The 23,158-nt window shown below is 39.2% G+C and overlaps 1 protein-coding gene across 15 annotated transcripts in view; it reads left to right on the top strand.

The window, feature by feature from the left end:
• raraa (retinoic acid receptor, alpha a) overlaps positions 1-23,158 on the top strand; it is a 571,472-nt gene that overhangs the window by 362,629 nt on the left and 185,685 nt on the right. For 9 of the 15 annotated variants that reach the window (XM_072561419.1, XM_072561418.1, XM_072561417.1 and 6 more), the window contains one exon: positions 15,520-16,062. The exons of the other annotated variants lie outside the window; for them this stretch is intronic. In XM_072561419.1, coding sequence (XP_072417520.1) covers positions 15,888-16,062 — 175 coding nt within the window. In that variant the 5' untranslated portion in view covers positions 15,520-15,887. The remainder of the gene's footprint in view (positions 1-15,519; positions 16,063-23,158) is intronic. 15 annotated transcript variants of the gene reach the window in all.

Raw genomic sequence — 23,158 nt, 5'->3', positions numbered from 1 at the left:
TCAAATCACACTTTTAAACATATATTTCACCTGCAGTTTTTTTTTCTGTAATACTTTGGCTGTTTAATTAAAAACAATTAAACCAAATCAAACTTAAGGCAATCTGGAAAGCAGAGAAGTGTCATTAATTAAAGCTCAGAATCATTCTGTAGTACAAACTAAGGAGCTACAAATGTAAATCCAGTGGTGCAGAACCAGCACTGATGGGGTGTAATACCAACATAAGGCAGTTTCCCTTATAAATGAGGACATTGGAATATATAAAACAAAAGAAATTACAGAAAGTGTGTACTATTGAGAAAATTATACTGGGTTAATAGAAGCAGGTAGACTAACTGGTGAACAAATAATGCACAAGACATGCCTGTTCGGGCGCTGCTTTTAAGTGTACTTAAGAGGGAAATCAGAAGAGCAAAAAAGGGACATGAGATAACTTTGGCAAATGGGGTTAAGGAGAATCCAAGGGGATTTTATAAATACATTAAGGACAGGAGAGTAACTAGGGATAGAATGGGGCCCCTCAAAGATCAGCAAGGCAGCCTATATGTGGAGTGGTAGGAGATGGGGGAGATAATAAACGAGTATCTTGCATCAGTGTTTACTGTAGAGAAGGACATAGAAGATTTGGAATATAGAGAAATAAATGGTGACATCTTGAAAAATGTCCATATTACAGAGGAGGTGGTGCTGGATGTCTTGCAACACTTACAAGTGGATGAAGCCCCAGGACCCGATCAGGTGAACCCTAGGATTCTGTGGGAAGCTAGGGAAATGATTGCTGGGGCCCCTTGCTGAGATATTTGTATCATCGATAGTCACAGGTGAGGTGCCGGAAGATTGGAGGTTGGCTAACATGGTGCAAGTATTTAAGAAAGGTGGTAAGGAAAAGCCAGGAAACTGTAGACTGGTAAGCCTGACACCGGTGGTGGGCAAGTTGTTGGAGGGAATCCTGAGGGACAGGATTTACATGTAGTTGGAAAGGCAAGGACTGATTAGAGATAGTCAGCATGGCTTTGTGCGTGGGAAATCTCACGAACTTGATTTGAGTGTTTTGAAGAAGTAACAAAGAGAATTGATGATGGCAGAGTGGTGGACTTGATCTGTATGGACTTCAATAAAGCGTTCGACAAGGTTCTCATGGGAGACTAGTTAGCAAGGTTAGATCTCATGGAATACAGGGAGAACTAGCCATTTGGATACAGAACTGGCTCAAAGGTAGAAGACAGAGGGTGGTGGTGGAGGGTTGCTTTTCAGACTGGAGGCCTGTGACCGATGGTTTGCCACAAGGATCGGTGCTGGGTCCACAGCTTTTTGTCAATTATATAAATGATTTGGATGTGAATATAGGAGGCATAGTAAGTTTGCAGATGACACCAAAATTGGAGGTGTAGTGGACAGGAAAGAGGGTTACCTCAGATTACAACAGAATCTTAATCAGATGGGCCAATGGGCTGAGGAGTGGCAGATGGAGTTTAATTTAGATAAATGCAAGGTGCTGAATTTTGGAAAAGCAAGTCAGAGCAGGACTTATACACTTACTGGTAAGGTCCTGGGGAGTGTTGCTGAACAAGTGGGTGGCACGGTGGCACAGTGGTTAGCACTGTTGCCTCACAGAGATCCGGGTTCAATTCCCGCCTCAGGCAACTAACTGTGTGGAGTTTGCACATTCTCCCCATGTCTGCGTGGGTTTCCTCCGGGTGCTCCGGTTTCCTCCCACACTCCAAAGATGTGCAGGTCAGGTGAATTGGCCATGCTAAATTGCCCGTAGTGTTAGGTAAGGGGTAAATGTAGGGGTATGGGTGGGTTGCGCTTCGGCGGGGCGGTGTGGACTTGTTGGGCCGAAGGGCCTGTTTCCACACTGTAAGTAATCTAATCTAATCTAATCAGAAACAAGGAGATCTTGGAGTGTAGGTTTATAGTTCCTTGAAAGTGGAGTCGCAGGTAGATAGGATAGTGAAGAAGGCGTTTGGTATGCTTTCCTTTATTGGTCAAAGTATTGAGTACAGGAGTTAGGAGGTCATGTTGCGGCTGTATATTAGATTAGATTAGATTAGATTACTTACAGTGTGGAAACAGGCCCTTCGGCCCAACAAGTCCACACCGCCCCGCCGAAGCGCAACTCACCCATACCCCTACATTTACCCCTTACCTAACACTACGGACAATTTAGCATGGCCAATTCACCTGACCTGCACATCTTTGTGACTGTGGGAGGAAACCGGAGCACCCGGAGGAAACCCACGCAGACACGGGGAGAATGTGCAAACTCCACACAGTCAGTCGCCTGAGGCGGGAATTGAACCCAGGTCTCTGGCGCTGTGAGGCAGCAGTGCTAACCACTGTGCCACCGTGCCGCCCTATATGATATTGGTTCGGCCACTTTTTGAATATTGCATGCAGTTTTGGTCTCCTTCCTATCAGAACATGTTGTGAAACTTGAAAGGGTTTAGAAAAGATTTACAAGGGTGTTGCCAGAGTTGGAGGATTTGTGCTACAGGGAGAGGCTGAATAGGCTGGGGCTGTTTTCCCTGGAGCATCTGGGGCTGAGGGGTGACTTCATAGAGGCTCATAAATTAATGAGGGGCATGAATAACGTAAATAGACAAGATCTTTTCCCTGGGGCGGGAGAGTCCAGACCTAGAGGGCATTGGTTTAGGGTGAGAGGGGAAAAATTTAAAAGCGACCTAAGGGGCAACTTCTTCATGCAGAGGATGTTGCATGTATAGAATGAGCTGCCAGAGGAAGTGGTGGAGGCTGGTACAATTACAGCATTTAAAAGGGATCTGGATGGGTAAATGATTAGGGAGGGTTTAGAGTGAAATGAGACTAGATTAGGTTAGGATATCTGGTCAGCATGGACGTGTTGGACTGAAGGGTCTGTTTCTGTGCTGTACATCTCTATGACTCTAAGACATACAAGCTGTTGAATCAGAGCCCTATCAGAGCAGTGTTTGAAACAAACAAAACATGGTATTTTTATTTCCAAAAGAAACCTAAGCTGAAACATGACAGCTGATTGTTCAATTAAATATTTTGAACTTGTCAGTCAAAGTAATCTAGCTCCATCAATTAAATAAAATAAGGAATGGAGCTGGCATGCTTCTGGTGCTGTTATAAGTAGAGTGAGGGTCATTGTGGGGGTGCCTTTAATGGGTGTAGCCATTTTTGATCATGTGTTGCTATGGGAGAACTCTGAGGAAGCCTTCTGAGCAATGCTCAGCTTTCATACCTTTTTGGAGCCATTATGGTCCATAAATGGTTCATGCACATTGACCAACATGAAGTTGTTGCCTGTGATAGACTACTGACTAATGAAGCCTTTAGATAGTATTCTTTAGTCCTACCTAATGTATTAGATTTTGGTTGAAATAAGCAGTTGCAGTCTTCAATGGGTTAAAGGTCATTCAAGGATTGTTAATATTTCAGTGAAAATCCAGAATTTATTTTAGAAATTACAGTATGCTTCTGAAGGACATGCCCATAGCTACTTATGAAAGGAGTCTGTCCTTAGGATTTTCTCTTGTCTAGGCAGTGTGTGCCATTTATCTTCTCCATTATTTTGCGCTGCTTGTCACATCTCATTCCCTTTGTTGTTTTAACAGATGGGTTTGATGAATCTCTTCCTCCACTCAAGAAGGTCACATTTGATTAAGGGTTCAAACGTAACCCCTTTAATCAACAGGAACATGAGGATATTGATTTTTTAAAAATAAGATTGTTCAGAAAATCTAATAGTCTCTTGCCTGGTATGTGATTTTATGTTTATTTGTCTTCGTTAGAAATATAAGAAATTCTGTAATAGTCAGCTGTCATGAACAGCAAAAATACATTATATGTGTATGATTAAAATCGAGTAACGGACATCTGCATATGCTAACTAAACAAAAACACTAAACAATGATTCATTTATAAAATGCTACCTTTTGAAGCTTAGGCTATGCTTGCAGACACTGGACGTACTGGTGACTGTAGCTCTGTTCCTGGTGGTAGAAGTGCTGGGAGCAATTTGAAGTGATGAATTAAGACTATCACACAAGAGCCATGTTGACGTAACCTTAAGGGATTTTGGTTTAAGTGTACTTTTTTTTGAGTAGCAGTGACGCCATTGATCTAACTTTTAAAAGAAAAGACATTCAATTTAATCAAATTAGCCAACGAAGAGAATGTTTCTTTTTCCTGGCTGGTGGCACCATTAGGGAAAGCTTTTGTTAGGAGGGAAATATGTACATTGAAGATCCCTTTAGACTCAGACTGTACAATTCCTCAATTTGTGATGTAAAATCTATGAGGACTGATAGTGTTACTGTATTGTTCCCTGTAGCTATCCCTTGGTGTCCATACATCCTGGTAATGGATGTAATTAGGAACCCCTGCCTCAGTCAGTTTAGCAGCAATATTTATTTCAAAATGAGCCCTTATCATCTCCTGTGCGCTGTGGGACATTTCTAGCTTATTGCTTTGATATACTCTAGTGCCTGCTGTGACAAGTAGTAGTTGACACACATTTGTCTGACTGTGATGTTTACCTATTTAATGTCAAAAAACATTTCCAACACAAAGTTAGAACTTTCCAAATCTGTGCTCTGTGCATAAGGAAAGCTGTTCTATGTTTGCTCTAAACGTGAAATAACTAATGATTGCCTTGGCTTGTAAATAGCAGTCTCGACTCCCGAATTCCTTCTGTCATAGTGGTGTGCACTTGTCAGGTTTGAAATATTTCTTGACCGAAGTAAGCTGGTTTTTGGAACTTTTTATGTGACAAATAAATAGAATACCCTCTTAAAAGGTAACTCCTGTGTGGTTTAAAAAGTTCTGCGCTTGGCAAGGATTCCTTTATCAAATGTACCAGACTAATAATACGTTGTACATTTTGATGGAAAGCTCCTTGAAATTTGCATGATGCATAGTCTGTAAACATCATATTGCTTTGTATGACAGATTATTAGTAGCATTATCAGGAAGTGTTCTATGAAGTTATGTAATATAACTATATCTCACCCTGAAGCTGGATGAAATGTTGGAGTGCCCAGGACCTGAGGAAATGTACCCCAGCAGAAACTAATCTGCTTTGGCCAAGATCTGCTGTAGTTGAGGAAAATTAGCCAAACTTCCTGCTTGCTATCCAGTGACCCCTGCTGGAAAAGACTTTGAAAGAACTTATTTGCTGTCTTAGTACACATGTGAAAAATGGATACTTCAATGCAGTATTCAGTGGCACCAAGCCCCATGGAAGTGGGCCCAGCTGGGACCAGCACTCCCAAGAGAGGAGAGAAAGATATCTTTAAATGGTATCAAAGCAAAACATTGCAAATGCTGGATGTCTGAAATTAAAACAATGTTTTTCAAAACTCAGGTCAAACAACAGATGGAGAAGGAAATAAAATTAAGACTTTGAATCCAATATGATTTGATCAGTTCCAGCAAAGTCATAATACTGTCTTAGCATTTGTTTCTATCTGCACAGATGGTAGAGATCTCAGAGGTGAGATGACAGCCCTTGATGTCAAGGATGCATTCTGCAAAACTGGAATCAATGGGAGTAATGGTGCAAACTCTGTACTGATTGAAGAATATTTAACCACCACACCTCGACATTCAATGTGGTTACCATTGCTGAATCCCCACTATCAAATCCTGTCTCCAGCCAGGGTTGGGAAATAGTTAAGAAGCCACACTGCTAACTCTGTTTTGGGAATTGTTTGAAGCCACACTGCTAACTCTGTTTTGCAATATAACAGCATGCTAACTCTTATGCCACAACGCTCTTTAGTGTGTGTATTATGATAAGATGAAATGCATGTGTTAATGTTCTGAGTCTGGCTCACTGGAAAGGCACCACCCCAACCTCCAGCATATATCAGAAAATCACAGGCATACTGTTCATGATTTCCTGTCATTAGAGTCAGTGGTGAGCAAAACAGGGGCAATGTGCATTAATTTTTATCATTTATGCATGTTCACTGGTCTCAAAAGATGGTTATTAATGTGGGCATTTTGTAGCATAATTCAATCTTGGGACAGTTGAACTCTCCCGCTGAAGACATTCTAAGGCACGTGACTGCGAAGGGAGTTATTTGCAGTTTTCTTGCCGCGGTTCAGATTAAAAGCTTATGTCCTGTGAGAGCATGAGAAGAGCAGGGGACAGATGATGGAGCAAGGGACAAAAATTTATACAAACTGACAGGATAAAGAGAAAAAAGCATGACAGAGAAAGGGAAATGGGTAAGTTAAACAGGGTTGATAGGAAAAATAACAGTATGCATAGTGTAATGTTGCAGTCTGTGTGGCCTTTCTTTGAAAATATGAATGTGCTTCCTGATTTGTGGGCATGCAGAAGAATTACAGGGTTGGGATAATCCTAGGATATATTTTTGTATTTGTGTGCATTGAGGAAGACTTCTTGGAATCAGATAATAACCAAAAAGAATAACTTTTTATTTTAGACTTCCTGTCTGCAACCTCGTCTTCAAACTACCCATCATCAAGTGCTACACTTTTAGAGGGGTATTCCCTGAATCCGGGACTCGGTGCTTTTTGTTTTAATTTCTCAATTAATAAAGTTTCAATTTGTTTTCCGTCTGTTTAAGTGGTCTGAGACCCACCAGTGATGTACAGTATCAAGTTTTACTTGCCTGTGTACATCTGTACTCTCCTTGTCTTGTGGAACAATGAATTAACAGTGTTATATGATTAAACGATATTATTAATAAATTGAAGGGGTCTTGGTGGTGCCCTGACATCTGCAATATCCAAGGCTAGTTATTTAGTCAGGAACAATCAGATGGCTGCGCAGTATCAGATCCTTTTGGTTGAGGAAATTTTACAGCTATTAGCCAACAACAATTGCTAAATTGTAGTTAAATAAAATCCTGAGAACCATTAAAGTGTGCTGCCCTGGGACAGATCAGAGATGATGGAAAAGTAAAGACTTGGATCTAATAATGAACGAGTGTGGAACATGTTAATCACAATGACATAATTTGTTTGACCAAATGGTTCTTGGCACAATCATTGGTGGTTTGGGACTGAGCATTGCCAAGCCTCTGAAAACTGTAATACCCTTTCGGTTGATGCCTTTACTATATAGGTAGCATGGGGCTCTCACCTAAGGCTACATGGGCAGCTCCTTTATTCAGTAGGTCACTGACATGTATGGCTCTTTGAAATTTGCTGTCTAGAAAATATGGAAGATGAAGAAAATGTTTTCAAGGAAATTCCAATTTCACATATTGTTAAACACACAAACATATCATGTCAGTTTTGTTTTACTTAAAAAGTATGAGTCAATGTTGATACACAGAGCACCATGTTATTGTATGATGTATTGTGAAAGAACGCTATAATTGAATATATTATTGAATGCCATAAAGAAAAACTGAGTGACAGTGGAATCAGCTGGATTTTCTATCCATAGGTACAGTCCTTTACATCTGATGCTTTTTTCCCCCGGAGGCCCTGCATCCAAATTAATCAAAGTCCTCAGACACAATATCCATGTTTGGGACTGAAAAACTGTATTAGGGATAACTACCAACTTTTTGTGTTTAAAAAAAAGTGGATTTATGTGCTTTTGGTGTCAGTACATGTTTGTTTTGCTGCTGCTCTCAGCAATACTATCTAAAGTTTGGAAGGTTTTATTTAATTGGAGCAGGTAAAATGTACATCGTAGTTCTTTCACCATAAAAATTAGGAGCAGTAATAGGCCATTTAGCCCTTCAAGCCTGCTCCACTGTTCATTATGATCACGGCTGATCATCCAACTCAATAGCTTGTTCCTGCATTTCCCCGTGTCTTTTGATCCCTTTAGCCCTGTGCTATATCCACATCCTTCTTGAAATCATACAATGTTTTAGCCTTGATTGTTTCAGTGGCAACAAGTTCTACATGCTCACCACTCTCTGGGTGAAGAAAATTCTCCTCATCTCAGTCCTAAATAGTTTACCACATCTCCTTAGACTGTGTAACCCCTGGTACTGGATTCCCTGCCATCAGGATCATCCTTCCTGCATCTACCCTGTCTAGTCTTGTTAGAATTTTATAGATTTTTATAAGATCCCCTCATTCTTCTGAACTCCAGAGAATTTGATCCTGACTGACTCAACCTCTCCTCATACATTAATCCTGCTATCTCAGGAATCACACTGGTATTAATGTCGAATTGTTGTAAGCAGCCAGTTATTGATACTCTCAATGATGAGTGAGGCATGTTCTCATTAACTACCATTTTACATTCAACATCAGCGTAATGCATGTAAATCAGAAACAGGAATAGACCATTTGTCCCATCTATTCTACTCCAGAATTCAATATTATCAACTGATCTGATTGTAGCTTCAGCTCCACATTGCTTTCCACCCTGTTAACCTTTGACTCACAAGTGAGTCAAGAATTTATCTACTTAGGCCTTAAAAGCATTCAATTACCTCTTCTCCAAAGACTCATAATCTTCTGAGAAGAAAGATTCATTCTCATCTCTGTCTCAAGTGTGAGACATGTTATTTTTAATCTGTGTCCCTTAGTTCTAGTTAAGTACGTAAAGTCTACATCAGCGTGGGCTGTGAAAAAGCTTCAATATTCTAAGTGAGATGAAACTGATGATCCAGCAGAGTTTCACTGCACATGATAGAATAGCGAAATCTGCGACATGCAGAGCTTACACATTTGTTTGAAGGTAAAATAGCTTGAAAATAAGTGAATGCATTTGGTGATTTGCCAAAAATAAAAATTATTTTCAGGACAGGAGAGAAATAAAGAACTTCATAGTTTGTGACTATGTTTATACAATGAAAAGTGATTTGAAAATGAATCATTGACAATTTTTACATTCTTAATTTGGAAATTACTAACTCTGCCAATTTTAATTGCAAGGTACAGAACAATTATGTCAAAAACAGTAACATGTCATTTAACAACCTGGCTATTATTTTGTGTAAGCAGCATTATGTCAGAAATCCTGATGCTAAGATGGATTGAGACTCTGAGAGTCTTGCATGTTTAACTGTAAAATTTGCTTAAGGGGACTTGTGTCTTTTTAAAATAATAGAATGTCTGCTGACACCAATGATCTGATGACGAATTCCGACTGCACATGCTCAACTCCTATTTCCTTTAAATGTGTATACACATGCAATATAAAGCTAATATTTTTTAAATTAAATAATTTTACTTCAAGTTTTTATTCTCTTTGCATATATGTTTTCAGTTTTTAAGTTTCATTTTAAGGGTTTGTTAGGTTTTTATCATTCTTCATTTCAATTAATTTCAGAAATGTTGCTCCAAGACATGCTCTTGGGTGTCAGCCAATGAATCCTTAAAATAAATGTGGTTGTTCACCTACTGAATGAGACAAACTTTGGAAAAAATTATGTGTTTCACTCACTTCCTTTCATGTTTCTCTGCCACATCAAGGCATCAACCGTACAGCAACAGCTTACACTTGTATATGTTCCTCAACATACAAAAAACAAACCAAGCTGCTTCACAAATCAAAAATGTGACTCAATTAGAAGAGGAGCAATTAGTAGAATGATGAAAAGCTTAGTCAAAGAGATATTGGATTTCAAGACAGAAGAACTTAAGAGAATTGTGAGCTCGATAGTTGTTTCTCTAGTCTGAACCTACGCCTTAAGGCCCAAGGGTGATGCATCAGTCTCCACTTGGTTTATATTTTACAGTTATTGAAGAGTCAGAATTGCAGCCCATCGTCTCATGTACTGTATCTTTCGGCCAACTGAAATCATAATTTGGTAATGAATCAATGATGTCTTTTTGGCAATGGTTTTATCAGATTGACTGTTCATTGGGCACCTTCTAATTCTGTTTTCCATTTACTTCAATATAAAGGAAAATCACAGAGGTGTTTAAAGACAGCCAGCTCAATATCACTCATTTTAGTCTTAAAATGACCCACTTATTCTGAGTAGTTCATTCATTTTCTGAGAAGCTAAATCAGCTTATAAATAAATGGAAATATGCAGCTGACATTTGTTTCATCTCCTCTGTGGCCAAATTAACATGCCCAGGGACAGGAGCTGGGAGTATTTAAAAAAAATATATTTTGGTTTCTTTCATCCCCTTCTGCAGGTCGCTGGCATTGGCTATGATTCAGTGCTTTGAATCAATGATGGGTTTTTCTGTGACCTTAGTTGGATGATGACTGGCTATTTAATCTTAGGGTGCTTCAGGCTAAGTTCGATCCTTTCCCACTCCCTGTGCCTGGCGTTTCCGTGATTGACCACTAAATGCCGAGCAATAATGAAAAACCTGGCTGTTTTTCCCTGTCTTAATAATTGTTCTGTGGGAAACAATTGAAAACCCAAGGAAAGGGGGACATCAATTTCAGCTAATCTTGTTCATGAGTAAAAATTTTCCTAACTTATCGTTTTATCATCATAATTGTTAATTAAACCAAATGTTTGCAGAAATGAAACACTCAGGAGTAGTATGATAAAAGTCTGATGATAAAACAGTGTTACAGTAAATCAATAACACAACTCATCTAATGAAGCTAACTCTAGAGACAATCTGCTATGGGTTAAGTTTGAATGATTTTGCCTTACAAATTCCATGTATGAATATGGACCAGTGGTATGGTTCAATATATAAATTCCAAATTCTGGTGTGGACCTTATCCCAGATTGGTTCAGAAATTTGTGCGCTGTATATAAAGTATTTTTGGATTAAGTAATTAATTTGCTTAGCGGAGCAATTGCATAAATTTATACAAGGTAAAGTCCTGGAGGTATTTCTGTTTCAGAGCTCTCCTCCCTTGGTTTCTTTTGAGTTGTAGATTTGCATTCAGTCCATGAGAAATAATTGATGAAAATCTGTAGATTGAGACTGAGTGCAACATCACATCGGTAGCATTTAATTTAGTAGCTCCTGGCAAGCAAACGGATTGAAGACTGCCTTCTCATACTCTCGAGAGAATTACCTTCAGAGTGGATCAACTTGATTCAAACTGAATGTGATAGTATGTGGTGCTGGGGAACTTGTCTGTGGTCTAACTGCATGAGATTCTGTCATGAATTCCTAATTCATTTGAAAAGCGCCCCCTACAATGGCCTTCAAATCCACTTACTAAAGCATTTAGAGCAACATAGAGAGTTGGATTTGACTCCTTTGATTTAGAAGCAACAGTAGTAATGTACTGCCTTTATCATAGCAAAGTGTCTCAAGATGCTTCTTAAAATTTGACATCCATCCATATCGCAATATCAGACGATTAAAAACTTGAAGTTTGGCCAAGCAGTAAGACCATAAGACATAGGAGTGGAAGTAGGGCCATTTGGCCCATCAAGTCCACTCCACTATTCAATCATGGCTGATGGGCATTTCAACTCCACTTACCTGCACTCTCTCTGTAGCCCTTAATTCCTTGCGAGATCAAAAATTTATCAATCTCTGTCTTGTAGACATTTAACATCCCGGCCTCCACTGCGCTCAGCGGCAATGAATTCCACAGGCCCACTGCTCTCTGGCTAAAGAAATGTCTCCTCACTTCCGTTCTACGTTGACCCCCTCTAATTCTAAGGCCGTGCCCACGGGTCCTAGTCACCCTGCATAATGGAAACAAATTCCTAGCGTCCACCCTTTCTAAGCCATTTCTTGTAAGTTTCTATTAGATCTCCCCTCAACCTTCTGAACTCTAATGAATATAATCCCAGGATCCTCAGCCATTCATCGTATGTTAGACCTATCATTCGAGGGATCATCTGTGTGAAACTCCACTGGATACGCTCCAGTGCCAGTATGTGCTTCCTGAGGTGTGGGACCCAAAATTGGACACAGTTTCTAAATGGGGCCTAACTAGAACTGTATAAAAGTCTCAGTAGCACATCGCTGCTTTTACATTCCAACCCTCATGAGATAAATGACACATTACATTTGCTTTCTTAACCACGGACTCAACCATGCAAGTTAACCTTTAGAGAATCCTGGACTAACACTCCCAGAACCCTTTGTACTTAGGCTTTATGAATTTTCTCACCTTTTAGAAAATAGTCCATGCCTGTATTTTTTTTTTCCAAAGTGCAAGACTTTGCATTTGCTCATCTTGAATTTCATCAGACATTTCCTGGACCACTCTCCTAAACAATAGTTTTAAAGTAAGTTTTAAAGATTATCTTAAAGAAGGAGAGAGAGGTGTGGAGGTTTAGGGACGGAACTCTAAAGCTTAGGACCTAAGTTTTGTCACTGTATAAAGTGAGTAAACTAAGAGAAGGAAACTTAGAGGTGTGGGATGGAGAGGTCATAATGAGGAGGGGGTGTAGGATTTGTACACTTGATTTACAGATTGCCATGTTGACAGACTGGGAGCCATGTACATCAGCAAGCACGAAATGATATGTGAACCAGCCCTCGTGTGAAGGTACAATGCAGCAGAATTCTGGAAGAGCCCATAGTTGTGAAAGATCAGTGACCAGATAGGAGAAATAGTGAAATGTAGAGGTAACACAAGCATTGATGAGAATTTTAGCAACATAAAAGTGAACAGATCCACAAAGCAAATTGTTAATCTGAGAATGCACCAGAATCCAAACAAGTTAGAAAAACAGAACTAAACCTACTTGAAGTGTCTGATTTGTTTTCCATTTTCTCCACCTTGATTATATCAGAAAATTGCAATTTCGTGCTGATATAAATACACCAGGACATGTAAAAATATGCTTGTGGTGACAAGTTATTGTGTAACTAAATAGCATATTCTAAAATGTCAAAGTGTATTCTCTGTTACCTTTTTGCCTGTGCACTGAATCATCCTGGTTCATGTACTTTTTTTTAATGATCGTATTTGCAGCCAATGATCCAGATCTTGCTGTGGTCACAATGGCAAAACTATTAAGTGTTCGCTATCATTACCATACTGAAGCTGACAGCAATTTGTGAGTTTGTGTGCACACAGTGTAATGTGGAAGTCCTTGGGTTGGTTTCAGTGCTCCTCATGCTATAGAAAGATTCCCTCAGATTGTAACCTCCATTGCAATCATGATTTGACAACAAAAGTCCTTCTCTAATACTGTTTGCCTGCTTTGAAAATGCTTGAATACGTTACACATATTGAATGAGGTGCACCTGACCTTTAATTGCTTCATAGTTACTGCTAAATAACTATGAACTAATAAAGGTATTTTTCTACTGGTGAAACATCAACATGCTTCATAAATGATGATAATCCATATACTTTATAAAAAGTGAAAGCTTTTTTTAAAGGTTTGTTTATTTTTAATAATTTCCATCATAATCTATCTCAAAACTTTATTGTGTTGTCTGAATATGCAAATGACGTATGAATTGATCCAGTGACTTTAACTTTGGGTTTGTAGTGGGTGCATATGTAAATGTGATTGGCTCCTTTATGCTTGCCAGTATTGTAGCAGCTTCAAGACCTCCCTTTGACCTGAAGCCAGATTTAATCTGTTTTGGGAAAAGGGGAAATTCCTGTTACAGAGGTTGCCAGATCCTTGTGGACAGCTTTTTTAAAAGTCAGCAGTGAATCGTTTTGCTTTGCTACTGACTGCTCCAGTGAAGTAGCATCCTTTAAACAGCAAAATCAAAAATACTGCATCTGAAATAAAATCATGAACTGCAGGAGTTCAGGCAGTATCTGTGGAGAGAAAGTGAGTTAATCTTAATGAAGGGTATTGCTCCTGATGGAGGGTCATCAACCTGAAACATTAATTGTTTCTCTTCATAGACACTGCCTGACTTTTTGAGTATTGCAAACTTTTCTGCTTTTATTTCAGCATTTTTGATAAGTCCCAATTAGATATAGGCATCTATGTTGCATTTGAGTCAGTTGATGCTTAAAATTTCAAAACACCACCACGCAGTTGGCGGTAGTAAGAACAACAGAAATTCTAAACGCTTATTTACCAGCACACCCCTCAATATGGGAAGGGAACAGTGTTAGAATGACATGAAGGCTATTCATCAGGTAATAGTACAATTTATTTCAGATGCTGGTGATTGTATGTGCAGTCCTAATGGAGGCTGATGCCCTATACCAGGAGCTCAAGGCATACCTTCAGTTATTTTGAATCCTGGATCTCTCTGCTACTGAAAGAGGAAAAAAACTGAGACATTTCAAGAACTTGAATGACGTGTAATAATTGTTTAACTGGAGCGGAAGGAAGAAAGGACAACTTAAACAGAAAGGCTGACACTTCCGTACTGTAAAGCAACCATGATTAAGGACAGTGTAATAGAGGTGCTTATGATTATGAGGAGTTTGATAAAGTAAAAGGACAAAACTGTTTCTTCTGGCAGGAAGGTCAGTTACCAGAGGACATCAATTTAAGAACCAAAGGTGGAATTAGGTGATGTTCTACTTGTGAAGTAAGTTGTGGTAATCCGGAATGCTGTGCCTGAAAGAAAGCAGAATAATTTGTAGGTTTGATAAGATTATTTGGAAAATACTTCAAGGGGAGAAAACTAGCAGGAAAAGATATGACTCTATACTCCTTAAAGAGCCAACCAGGGCATGATGGGTCATGTAGTCTTGTTCCGTGCTGGTCAGTTCCATGGTGCTGTAATTCTTCAGTTTTACTGTTTGATTCTATGACTGCCTAGCAAAGAAAGGCTGTTTTGAGCAGACTTTAGCTGATTTTGCATCTCTGCTGTTAGAGCGGTTTTGGCTAAACTTTGCACCAGGCTCTGTCAGTGCTGGTCAGTATTGATTAGGAGAGTCAGTCTTAGCATTGCACACCTCTGTGCTTGTCCTGTCAGTTGGGTGTTGGAACAGCTGAGAGGAAAGAGGAACTCCTGCAGCACAAAAATATTGCTTTGCTCGGTGGCTGGTAGTTACTCAGTGGTAACATCAAATTCTGTGCAGCCAGCAAAACATATTTAAGCTTAGAACCTCATCACTAGAGTTATGAGGCTGCATGAAACATGTGGGTTGATAATCTGTTTATCTTGCAAAGAGAGTTCTTTGAACAAAGGGGTGTATAGCACATTTTATAATTATAAGATTATAATCAGATTTTGACCTGATGTAATCATTTGTTTGCCATTGTCAGGCACTGTTTTGCTTTTGGAAGCAAAAATAGCCAATATATATGTTCCATATGCCTGGAAAGGCTGCTGCCATTGCTTTGGGGTTCTGCCCAGGAAAATGTAGAGGGCAGGGTCTGTCAGTCGGTTGAAGGGAGGAGGGAAGGGAGGGGAGTTAGTAGAAATTCAAATCAAACTCCATTATTTTTAAGAAGCTTCTTTCAACTTTTGCACATTTTAATTTGCATGTGCTAGGTCTGGTATGTTTTTGAATCAGATATTTCAGGACGAGAGGAGTAATTATTTTAAACACTGTAATACAGTTAAACAAAGCCCACACACATACAAGGGCTGTCTTTTATCCTCCTTCCCGCCCCTTCGTCATTCTCCCTCCCCCTTGTTTTCTGGGGAGGACCCAGATGCTTCTGCCTGCCTTTTCTACTGTAAGATTTGATTTTAAAGCTGTGGTTATTTACTGTTACTCAATGCATTTTCCTCTGCTCTTACAATTATGTTCTTTTCCAGTGTAAGCACACCCAGTCTGGCACAGATTTAGAAGAGAAGAACGCCTACTCAAGGAGTCTCTGAGAACGTGAAGAGCATTTTCCCTCCAAGATTTCATCTCATCTGCAATGTACATTAGGATAGTATTTGGATAGATTCATGTGGAACCAATGGCTGAATATCAGACTTATCATCCATAAGGAATACAAACTGTCTTTTAAATTTTTCTTTAAGGAGAACAGTAACATTTTTTGCATGCACTCTACTTGTTTCTAGAATCAATTCTGCCCACAAGGCTGTCATTGCCTTGATTTTTCTTGACATTTCTCCCATATGATCAGCTTTATGGTGCACATGTGAGGACTATCCTGTACACGTCTTGCTCCATAATGTCAACCAACAGCAGTTCGTGCACACCTCCGGGTAATGGACATGTAAATGGTTACCCAGTGCCCCATTACCCATTCTTCTTCCCACCGGTCCTGGGAGGCCTTTCACCACCATCCATAAATGGATTGCAGCACCAACTTCCAGTCAGTGGCTACAGTACCCCTTCACCTGCCAGTAAGTAACACACTATTGTTTCTATTTCTGTATTTTATCAGGAATTGTTTGGGTGTTTAAAAATGAAATTTGAGATTTTTATTGCTGGGAGTATGACAGTGAAGTTTTTGAGTTGACATAATGCCTCTGTTGCAGCATGGCTCTATGCCCATCCATAAGGAACCATTCGTTTTTGCATTGTTTCATATTGGAAACAATTTTAAAAGGTATTTGTTTAGGGATGCAACATTAGAGGGGAAGGTCCTCCTAAACTTGAGCAGTTTGGCAGACTGATTTGAAACTCATTCATTGAAACTGCTGGTTTTCTGCTCTGTTAGCACTTCTTTCTCCCAAAGCACAAGTCATGTGCAGCCAGTGGTAACTTCATGAATATGCTGGTGCTGGCTGACAAGAACTTTGAGATTTTTGCTGACTGAGTCCCATATGTTGGGAATCATGTGCATTAACACAATACAAAGTTAATATGAAAGTAACGTTTTATATTACCCATTGTCTTATTGGATTTACTTTTGGTCACTAAGATCTCAACTTTTCTTACCCTTAGAAGTGAATACAGGTTAGCAGTTTGTGGTGTTCTAATCAGATGTAATACACTTAAAACTAGAGTCAGTGACCAAAACCGTTTGGGTAGTGAAATCTTTAGTGGAAGAGTGGAGGATGTCTGAAATAACACTGAAGTTCTACACTTCTACTATAGATGTTTGACCTGAGTAGTTTGTTGGGTTAGTTAAAGCCTGTAACCAGGATCTGTAACAGATAAGAATTGTTTCTAATGAACCCTGTTTGAAGTTCATTTCAATGGGAATGGAGTGTCCTCTGTTTGTTTGTTTATCTCAAAATATTTCATCAGCCCAGTAGGTAGCACAGGGAGATTGCACACTTCTCCTTTTCATTGGGGGCCCTAAGAGAAGCCGGCGAAGTAAAGGCTTTCCTTCAGTTACATTTATATAACAGAGTTACTGAATGAAGCTGCTCTCTAATAAGTCATGTTGCAGTGGTTTTGAGTTACATTCAGGAAAGTCCAGGCATAATAGTGAAGATAAAACTGCATTGAGTATGGGTAGGTGGGCTTTATACCCAGTCTATATGTATCTCACAAGCCCTCGAAAGCAGTGTTTATGCCTTTGTCCCAGATGCAACGGTGGAAAAGAAATCATTTCTTCCTTGTGGATCTCAGTAGTTCTGGAAGCAATAATGTTTAATTTACAGAGTTGCTGTCAAAGTAAAGACTGCCAATACTGGCTGCTCTAAATGTAATTATTAGATGAATATTGGACAGAACAAGAGAGTTACCTCCTGTTTGAAATTAATGCCTTGCAATCTCTGTCAACAAGGACAAAGAGGCAGCACTCCTATTTAATCCTAACTTGCAGATATTGCTAGATTAGCATTTACTGTGAATTTTGTGATGTTCTTTCAGAATGCTCTTTTTATTTGTTTCTGATTATTTTCATCTGGGTAAATGTTTTATATTGAATGGGATTATTGCATTTGCTAGAAAAGATATGAAGATTTGGATACAGGTATAAATATGATTTGATGAGTGTGCTGCTTATTTTGAACCAAAGTTGTGCTGTTTCTAGCACTAAACTGTGCTGCCTCGAAGAGCAATGGAAATCTGAAACTCTTAATAGTAAGGCCAATCGAAAATTGCAAAACTTTTTTAAGTTGATTGCTATGGAAGAGTATTAAAGGATATTAAGGCAGGTGAATAGAGTTAACTAACAGGTCAGCTTTGATCTAATTGAACAGCAAAACAGCCTCGAAAGGTTGCAAGGCCTGCTCCTATGTTAATGATGTTTTCAAGTTCCCAAACAACTTTTCAAAGATGGCATTGATTACGTATGTGTGATGCTGTGAGTATAGCAGTTTGGATAACATAGGAAAGCATATTGGGCAGGACAGATCCGTTGCTGTTTTACCGTATTTGTTCTTTCTGCATAAATCCATATATTAATAAACGCCTGGTTGTTAATTCAGCGTAGGTTAAAATCTGTAAGGATGGCAATATACTTTATTCAGTGTCAATATGAAAAGGGACATCCTCCTTGCTCTCTCTTCAAGCTATTGCCTCGGAAGCCTAGTTTTCTTGTTAGAATTTCATATTACAGTAGTTTAAAAGGCTTGCCCAGTTCTCCTTGTTTCACCCTTCCAGTTGAGCATAATGTATTTTTTGAAGGTTTCCTTTACATTACATTTTCTTCCTGGTATTAATGACATTAAGATTGCGTGTATTTGCAGATCTTCATAGCTGACCTGCTAGATTACAAAAAAAATTAAATGATCAATCTGAATATGATACAGTCTTGCTGGCACTAGCGTTGAGATTCAAGAGGATCACTTAACTAACTGTGCTATCCATATCCACAGAAAAAGCACAGTAAATGCCACGATTAAATAAATAAATGGCATAAATAAAGCTATCTGGAACAAATCAAGTAATTCCAAATCCACTTTTGCCTTACATGATCGTTGTAACTCTTTGGGGTGCAGTACCAAGTTTACTTAAACCTCCTCTCAACTTACAGTCTTACAGCGCGGAAACCGATCCTTTGGTCCTACTCATCCATGCTGCTCAGATATCCCAGTCTAATCTCGTCCTACTTGCAGCATTTGGTCCATATCCCTCTAAATCCTTCCTATTCATATGCCCATGCAGATACCTTTCAAATGTTGTAACTGTACCCTGGCAGCTCATTCCATACATGCACCACCCTCTGTGTGAAAAAGTTACTCCTCAGGTCCTTTTTAAATCTTCTCTTTTCTTAAACTTATGCCCTCTATTTTGGGACTCCCCTTGGCTATTCACCCTATCTATGCCCCTCCTGATTTTATAAAGAAAGTTACCCCTCAGCCTCTGGGATATTCCAGGGGAAAGGCTCCAATCTTTTCAGCCTTTCCCTATAACTCAAACCCTCCAGTCCCCGCAGCATCCTTGTAAATCTTTTCTGCACTCTCTCAAGTTTAACAACATCTTTCCTTTAGAAGGGCGACCAGAGTTGTACACAGTATTTTAAAAGTGGTTCCACCAATGTCCTGTACAAGTCAACATGACATCCCAACTTACTTCCATTAGTCGCCTTCTAGTATGCAACTTAAAAACAAGCAATATGCAAATCAGAAGAGCACCTGCTTAATACTATTCCTACTTGATATCCACCATCATTATTTTTGATAATGATTCAGAGAGTAAACCCAGTCAACGATTTCCCAGTCTTCAGAGTGGGGAGAAGCCAACTATAACTGTACTGCTTCCACAGCCACAAATTAATTATACCCAGGTTAAGAATCAAGCCTAGATTCCTGAAGTCAATGTGACCCAGTATTAAACCTTTTGGTGTGATTACCTACTGAGGTACCAGTTGATGATACCTACTCCAAAACAGAAATGTAATGTCTTCACTAAAATTATGACCACCTACTGGGTGCCCACTGCATTTAGTTAACACAAAACATGTGAAACACCAATAGTTCAGTAAAGCATTTTAAAAATGTCATTCACTTCAAGGATTACAAATAACTTTGACATAATTGCGGCAGTGAGTTAGAACATTATGTGAGGCAGAGTTTTTTTAATAACAGAAATCTAAAAGCATGTTGGTGTCTGAATAAGGAGTTCATTTTTTTTGTTGGTAAACCTTTTTTTTTCTTGCTGTTCTATTAGAATTACAGAAACATGACTAAAATGGAAGATGGCACATTGTCTCACAGAACTTTAATGCTCAGTTCACTGTGGTGCTGCCTTGTAATATGACAAGCAGCTTACGGTAAAATGAGACACCTCCAGGGTCCCACTTGTCCTCCTCAATGCTGATGAAAATTAAAGTACCATTAAGAGCTACAGAATGTCTGTCGGCTCAGGTTGCAGAGCTAGCACAATTACATTAATGACTATCATGGTTCTGCAGTGATTCCTTATAGGTCAAGGGACAGGGTTTCCCTCTTAGTTTTTTTCCCTGAGACTTGCCCTTCATAGCTCCTTGTGTGTGAGAACCTGATTGTTTTGTCATCTTGGAATGTGAAATAACAATGTTTTATCATGCTATTCATTTTAGGCTTCTGTCAAATCTTTGCACTGGTAGATTTGTTTCTAAAATAAAACAATTCAGAAATTGTGACACAAATAATCTTTCAGTCACCTCATACCTGTCATTGTTGTAGATTTGATAAACTTGCACTCTTATCCAATCAATTAATGGCCATAAAATCCTGCAACATTACTGATATCTTTGTTAAGAGAGTATCGCCTAAAATTTTCCTTTGCGTTTTCCTGCCTATTGATGAATTGAAACTGCTTTGTCCCTTGTCCCAGCCACCATCACGTAATTTTTGGCCTCATTTCATGAAGACTTTTGCTCACTAATCCCGAGGGTTCTGCCAGTTTGTGGTTGCACATTTGAACATTGACAGGTCTTTCAGTTATGGAAGGGACTGCAGCTGAACCTAGCCTGGTCTCCCCCAATAACCACATGTGCCATTCTAGTCGGGGCCCACTGGAGAGTGATTAGGAACAGGAAGTTTGCCTGTCATTCTCTGACTGACAGTAAATGCTGCAGTCACTCTCACGTCTGACTTCCCTCTAATTAAAGGAAAATAGTGCTGGAACATACAGCTAATTAATCCTGATTTTGAATCAAAACTTATTTTTAAAAAGCTGAATGTTTGAGTATTAGATTCCTTGATTTTCTTTCTTGGTCTCTCTGATCTCTCCAGGGCTATGACAATGCTTCAGGAGCTTAATCCCCTCAATTTCTTTATTCCTTCCTGCTAAGAGGGTCACTTGGGTTCCATCGTCACGTGGAACTCAATAACAACAGGGGATTGTAACTGCCTCCCATCACTCCTGTAATAGAGCACACCAGTTGGTGATCTAATGTGTGGCATCATCAGATTCCCTGTTGTTCTAATTGTACAGTTAAAATAGTATGAGAGATCATTATAGTGCTTTGCATGACAAACAACTCAATCACAAAAAAGGAACTCCTCATAAAAGCTAGTGAGTAAAGATATTTATCGACAACTCATTTTAAAATAAATACTCTATTCCAAACTCTAATGGCTATTAACCCTATCCTGAGTATCTTTTTTATATTTAAGTCAGGCCCAGACATGATACATTAAATAGCTGTTAAAGAATAGGGTATGGTACTGATGTGGTGCTCCATGGGGAGCTGATGTAGACTCAGTGCTTTCAAATGACTACCTTCTGTGCCATAAATGGCAGTATGACTCTTATCACTGAAATCAGCAAGCTTCAATATTTGATCCTCACAGAAATTCATTGGGATAATTTATCTGGTTACTTTAGTCATAGACATCCCCTTACATGGCTAACATGGCGTCTTAAACTGAAACACAGGTTTATCTCACATTTAGCATAAGGTACTATTTTGGTAAAGAATTGAAGTATTTGCTTGATGAATCACTTAAATGGTTGATTGTTAATTAAGTTCCTGCTCGCATCCATTAATGAGACTATATGGAATTCAGATGGTTAACACTCAAACTAAAATCCTGTCCTGTAGTTGCCAGCAAAACTGGAGTACAAATACTGTTGCTGAAGATTTTGAGCACTGCATAAAAGCATTCTCGACTCACTGTTCAATTCTTGCTAGAAGTTTGAAGAAGACTTTTGAAACACATCAAGAGACTTCCTGGACAGTTTAAAGGTAAAAACAATGACTGCAGATGCTGGAAACCAGATTCTGGATTAGAGTGGTGCTGGAAGAGCACAGCAGTTCAGGCAGCATCCGAGGAGCAGTAAAATCAATGTTTCAGGCAAAAGCCCTTCATCAGGAATACAGGCAGAGTGCCTGAAGGGTGGAGAGATAAATAAGAGGAGGGTGGGGGTGGGGAGAAAGTAGCATAGACAGTTTATCTTGGCTTTTCTTGACACTATCAGCATTTACTCTGGAAATTTTTTGAGCACTTCATCTTAAAAGAATAAGTGCTGAATTACTCAACATCAATGGATACCATATGAGAATCATTAGGAGAAAGGAGTGCTTGGCTTTGGATACCTTCTCTTGACTTGCAAATGGAATGGGAGAAAGGTTATCATACCAGAAAGTAGCACCAGATAATGTAGTTGTAAGGCATAGGGGAGAGGGTGATGGAGGTCTTCCCTCTTCCCTTACCTTGGGATCACAGAGCATCCTGATCTTCTCTGTGTTCTCAAGAAGGACCTCTAGTTTCATGTCCAGGAATATTTGTGTCTTGCTCTTCCAGAACCATCTTGAAACATGATGTGTGTCAGGTAACTCGTTCTGCACCTTTAATAGAAGTGGATGCATCGAGCTAAGATATACTACATGAAAATGGCTTCTCATGAACACGAGTACTCAACCACCAGGTGCCTTATTTTAGTACTTCCTGGCAAGTTCAAATGATAGCGAGAAATTACACGCAAAATTTTGTGCTAAAGCTTTTAAATGTCATGTCTTGTTAGTAAAGCACCTACTGAGCATCAGTTTTCACACTTTGAACCCCTGTCTTTCTGTTACTCATTATTCCCAGAAACGATCTGAGGGGATTAGCTACATCTTTATAAGTAAAGGTATCTGTAAAATATAAAAAAAATTGTTTTTCAATCGTTAGATATCTCACCAAAAATTCTTGCCTTCCTGCTGACAAGATGATTTGTTTATAAGTCAGATTGTCTGCTTAAAGCAAAAGTAAGGGTTACCTCTACATATTTGGAATACTGACACTGAGCTGCACCCAGCAGGAGTATATCAAGAACTCAATGCAACTCCCATTCTGTCATCTCCACCTCTACTAAAATTATGGTTGGAAATCATAGATGGAGCACTTCCAGCATTCCTGCTGCATAATTTTGTGACAGGATCACATTTTCAAAAAAAATGATTCTACTGACACTTCTTCTTAAAAAGTAGCAGGGCAGGGGAGAATTTTGCCACTGATTTTCAGAAAAACTTAGAATAGCTTGTGTGTAAAATTTCATACTACTTGGATTTTAGAAAAGCAGCCCGATCCCCCATTGGAAATTTTTTGTCTTTTCAATTGTGGGTTATGTCTGGACACAGCATATTTGGCTAAAGCTATCTTATGTTGTCAGAGTGCCAGTGTCACATAT

This window comes from Chiloscyllium punctatum, chromosome 42 (genome assembly GCF_047496795.1).
Source record: "Chiloscyllium punctatum isolate Juve2018m chromosome 42, sChiPun1.3, whole genome shotgun sequence".
NCBI lineage: Eukaryota > Metazoa > Chordata > Chondrichthyes > Orectolobiformes > Hemiscylliidae > Chiloscyllium > Chiloscyllium punctatum.
This window is presented reverse-complemented; position numbering and strand designations above follow the sequence as displayed.